At 41.8% G+C, this 5,000-nt stretch overlaps 1 protein-coding gene across 1 annotated transcript in view; it reads right to left on the bottom strand.

The window, feature by feature from the left end:
* Positions 1–5,000, bottom strand: part of LOC121704912 (voltage-dependent T-type calcium channel subunit alpha-1I-like) — a 153,635-nt gene that overhangs the window by 64,277 nt on the left and 84,358 nt on the right. Inside the window, exons 6-7 of the mRNA XM_042085460.1 lie at positions 3,634–3,653; positions 918–1,015 (exon numbers count right to left, since the gene is read on the bottom strand). Coding sequence (XP_041941394.1) covers positions 918–1,015; positions 3,634–3,653 — 118 coding nt within the window. The remainder of the gene's footprint in view (positions 1–917; positions 1,016–3,633; positions 3,654–5,000) is intronic.

The following is a 5,000-nucleotide window of genomic DNA, read 5'->3' as shown; positions in this document are numbered from 1 at the left end:
TTGAGAGCCTTTCTGGGAATGTGAGGCTGTGGCTCGAAGACCTGTGGCTTGAACAGTGCTTACTGCTCACAGGCAGAGTATCAGGAATATCAACAGTGTTATCAGAAAGGAATAACCTACCCATACACCTGTAAACTTAGTTTTAACAATGGTATTAAATCAATTAACCATGTTAAATAAAGGAAGATTTAGGGTATTAGTGTGGGCACAGTGCATTACGAGTGTTTTTCCGACCAGTTAATTTGACCATGAACTGTTGCTTATGCATTCATGCTAAACAGAAATACTACAGAAATAGACATACTATAGAGCAACTCTAGAAATACAATAGAACTACAGTTTATATGTGTAGAGCACTCACTGTGCGCAGTCAACTGCAAATGCATATATTTCATTAAGCGGGAAACGCTTAGGAAAAAAAAAAAACTGATACCCATGCCACTGGAAATGGAGCTCTTAAGAAGAGAGCACATAACGCAGGCTCTGTGTGCAGAGAGGTCAATGTGCCATTAACATCAGATAAAAAGCCTGGCGTAATCAGGGGCAACCTGGCACAGGAGAGGAGCCCTCCGCTCTACGGATCACATCATGGGCACAGGATAGGAGGCACGGTGCCAAGAGGACATGCTGTACCCAAAACACACACTCATGCCCAGTCAAGTATAGAAGAATGTGGTTAAAAAAACACATTCCCTCAGTTCATGCATTCATTCATCTATCCATCCATCCTGTCACCCATCCATTCATTCATCCATTCATAAAACCTCTTTATTAATCATTGTAAACCTTTCATCTTAAATAGCTGTACATGACTTATACACATGTTATAAGCTCTTTATAGACGGGGTCAGAAAGAGGACTCCTGAGGACTGAGGCACTGCGGTGTCCAGGGGGGTGAGGAGATCAGATGTACTTACTGGGAACTCGGTTGATGGCTTTGAGTGGTCTTAGAACTCGCACTGTTCTGATGGCGGAGAAATTAATGTTCTGGAGATCCAGGGAGTATTCAACCATCCTGGGAAGAGAGCAAACACAGCGTAAGGGTTTGGATAGGAGTGGTTTCCTCAGATTCATCAAAAAAGTGTGTGTGTGTGTGTATGCTCATAGCAAATATATAGTGCACACCCACACACCTAAATAGTGTGTGTGTGGGTGTGTGTGTGTGTGTGTGTGTGTGTGTGTGCGTGTGTGTTTGTGTGTGTGTGCTGGTATACTGTAGGTCTATTCAATCTGTTAAAAATTCAGCCAGCCACCCAGCCATGCAATGATATCTCTCTACAGAGAGGAGTTGGCTCTATTTGTATTTATATCTTCTCAGGCGAACAAGCGTGTGTGTGTGTGTGTGTGTGTGTGTGTGTGTGTGTGTGTGTGTGACTGTGTGTGTGTGTGTGTGTGTGTGTGTGTGTGTGTGTGTGTGTGTGTGTGTGTTGGTCTGAGTTGTAAAAAATGTGTGTGTGAGTGCAGTGAGTGCAGTGTAGTGTGAGTGTGTGTGCCTATGGTTATTTTCTATTCACAGCAGCCCTTGATCTGCACCCAGTTTCCAGTTTCTCTGTGTGCAGCACGGCTGGCTGTGTTGGGGGGTCTGGCATCATACTCCTTTTTAGGGCCTTTCTTACCTGATGCTGCAAGCCAGCTGAAACGTCACTACTTACATCAAGATCCCCATGGATCTCTCCATCTCTTTCTTTCTCTTTCTTACTCTCTCTCTCTCTCTCTCTCTCTCTCTCTCTCTCTCTCTCTCTCTCTCTCTCTTCCACATCTTATTACAGTTTTTTACAACAGTTTAGACACATTTTCAAAACTCTGTGTCTATTTCTCAAAACTCTACACACAAAACCCAAAATTGCTCTCACAAAATGCAAAATGCCTCAAATCTCCACCAAAATGACACACAACATTCAAAATGCCATATACACATCTTTAAAGCAAACATTCGCCTCACATTATAAACACTTTTGTCATATTATGAAGTTTTGGATACATCATGTACACACGGCTGCTCAAAAGCTCTTCTGTCTTTCATGGGCTTTATATGTATATTTCCATACAAGAGTGAAAGTCATTTACAGAGAGAAGTTGAAATACACAGTAAAAATGCAAGCAATACTGAAACCAAAAATAGTGATTTTTCCAAATGACTTTGCTGTTGTGAATACAGTATTTTATAGCAAACAAGAAAAAGACAAAGCAAAATACAATGACCACCAGAAAAAAATCATTGACCTAATGGTAACTTGGGGACAAATGAGAAGACAAGTTGTACATGAAGTAAACTTTTTGTAGAACATTACGCTAAAGTCCGATTCATTTTCATTTCAAAGTATCTGCATTGGTTCTGAACATTTCAACCGGAAATCTTCTAGGAGCAGATTGAAATGGTCTATACCTATATATATAGAGTATATCTATTCATAGGCCTATACTAAGGCAATGATTGGTGTTCTGTTAAGTAACGAGTGTAAAGCACTGGTGAATAAGTGTGGCATTTAAAATAGGTTGTGTTTGAAAAGTTACAATCAAGTATCAAGTTACTTCCTGTTAGATTTGTGTGTGTTAGGTAGAAAATTGTGTGTGGTGCTTTGCCAATTTTGTTTTAGGAAATTGAAAACTGTGTCAAACACTGTTTTGCAGATTTGATGTGGGGTTATGGTGTTTGAAAGATGTGTTTAGAAAATCGTGACAAGGAAAGATTTAGTGTGTAAACAAACTGTAAAAAACGACAAACTCTCTCTTTCTCTCTGCCTCTCTCTCCTCCGTTTTTGGACAAAACCTGGAATTCCTCACTCTACACTCCTTACTCTTCTTTTCTCTCAATTCTTATGATTTTTAAGTCTTTCTCATTTCATCTTTGACCATTTGACCATGCTTTCCTTGATTTGTTCCTTTTTGTGTGACACCGCCGCTGCCAATCTCGTTACACTCCGTGGCAAAAAGGATCTATAGGGGACCTTTGATTGACATCTGACACAGATCCAGAGACTCCAGAATGCTGCCTGCATCAGTCATCACAAAGCACTCTTCATCCATGCATTGATTGGGACACATTCTATAGTGCACAGACCTCCCACAGGCACCAGACTGAGTCAAAGAAGCTGAGAACTGTTTGGTGCATGTGTGTATGTTATGTGCCTGTGTGCGTGTGTGCGTGTGTGTGTGTGTGTGTGTGTGTGTGTGTGTGTGTGTGTGTGTGTGTGTGTGCATGAATGCGTGTGTGTGTGTGCGTGTGTGTGTGTGTGTGCAAGAGAGTTCGGGAGCCTCTAGGTAGCGAGCAGATTCACACAGAGGTCACTAATCGCTTTGCCCGGCCGCTACCCTCCACCCTGGGTCCGGCTGATGGGTCTCCAGTGGCGGGAGATAATGGGCTGAGGGGAGAGCCGGGCGGTGCGGTCGGTACACGGTTTTAATGGACGTAATGGATTTGGGGAAGAAACAGAAGGGTCTCACTCCTGTTGCTCTCTGATGTGTGTCTATGGGGGGATGGACTGTGTAAAGAAATGGTGAAACATGTCCTCTGAAATGAAGGACAAAGTACACACACAGGACTCACTTATATGAGGAACAAAACAAAACAATGACAATGAATGACAGAAAGAAAGACAAGAGAGAGAGAGAGAAAGAGAAAGAGAGAGACACACATGCATACCCACAACCACCTACACACCCACACAAAGAACAGAGATTGAGATGGAGGCAGATAGGGTCTGAGCTTAAAGAACACCGTCCCACTGTTTTGTGTATTGTGTCATCTTCAGTGCTCTGTTACGGATTTCAGAGTTCTATTATCGTTGGTTTGTTTGTTCCGCATATATTTAGTTGTTGTGATTAGGGCTGTCACTTTACGTTTGAAAATCGATTGCACAATCGATTGGAACAACCAACACAAGTTTCAGAAACTAAAATAGGGAATCGATTTTAACCAAATATGTACACTTCATTTTAAACAAATGAAACAAATAAAAAAGATAGATGTAACAAAACCCACAAACAAGAAGAAAAAGAAAATAAAGAATTCCGAAAGTGCAGTAGGCATTGCGAAAGCTAAAAAGAAAATTCCCACCAATTTTACGTACCGGAAACAGCTGTTTCAATCGGCTGCTGTGCTGCTGGTGTTTTGCCAAAAAAATGGAGGACAACGCGATCAACCTGTGCGACATGAGAGAGACGAGTGATAAGCCCTAATAGCTTGAGGAGTTCGATATGGAAGCACTTCGGGTTTTGGGTAGATCAAACTATGGAGAAGGACAAGCGATAAACTGTGCAGTCGTGAGTTCCTACGTAGGTGAATTTTTTTGACAGTTTTAATCGTAAACACAGCCACGTTGAAGCCTGCAGTAATGTTTTTCACTGATGTTATCCCACTCCGCTCTTTTTTTCTCGAGAATGTTGCACTCCTTTTTGTCATTGTGCATGAAACTTCACGGCAAAAAAATCATCAGAAATATTGCTGGCTTGTGTGTCTTCAAGCTCCCTCATTACGTTCGTCCTAATGCCTATTAGTTGTCCGTGGACTGGCCTATATTTGGCGTTGAAAATGGAAACGTCTTCAGACATAGAAAATCGATTTTACAATCGATTCAATGAATACTTATGTCAAAAAAGTTTTTCACAAAAGTGACAGCCCTAGTTGTGATGTGTGCAATTTCTTGGGGAAATCTATTGGCCATAAGCATTTTTCATTTGAAATAAAGGTTATATTCTAGAAGACAGAAAAAAAGAGAGGAAGCGAAATGCAAGAAAAGAGAGAATGAATAGTGAGAGAGAGAAAAAAGAAAGAAAGAGAAAGAGAGAAAAAAGAGAGAGATGGAGGGAGAGAGAGCAGGAGTCTGCGGCACTAATCTCTGTGCGATTGTCAGAGAAGCGTAGCACACCGCACCCCACCGCACCGCACCGCACCGAGTTTTTCTCTACTTGACAATCCCATTATGTCAATTAGGCTCTGACTGACAGCTCTGTCACTCTGCCCCTAGAGGACTGCAGTCAACAAGGCATCGGGGAAGAGA

This window comes from Alosa sapidissima, chromosome 3 (genome assembly GCF_018492685.1).
Source record: "Alosa sapidissima isolate fAloSap1 chromosome 3, fAloSap1.pri, whole genome shotgun sequence".
NCBI lineage: Eukaryota > Metazoa > Chordata > Actinopteri > Clupeiformes > Clupeidae > Alosa > Alosa sapidissima.
The sequence above is the reverse complement of the archived record's forward strand: the minus strand, read 5'-3'. Positions and strand labels throughout refer to the sequence as shown.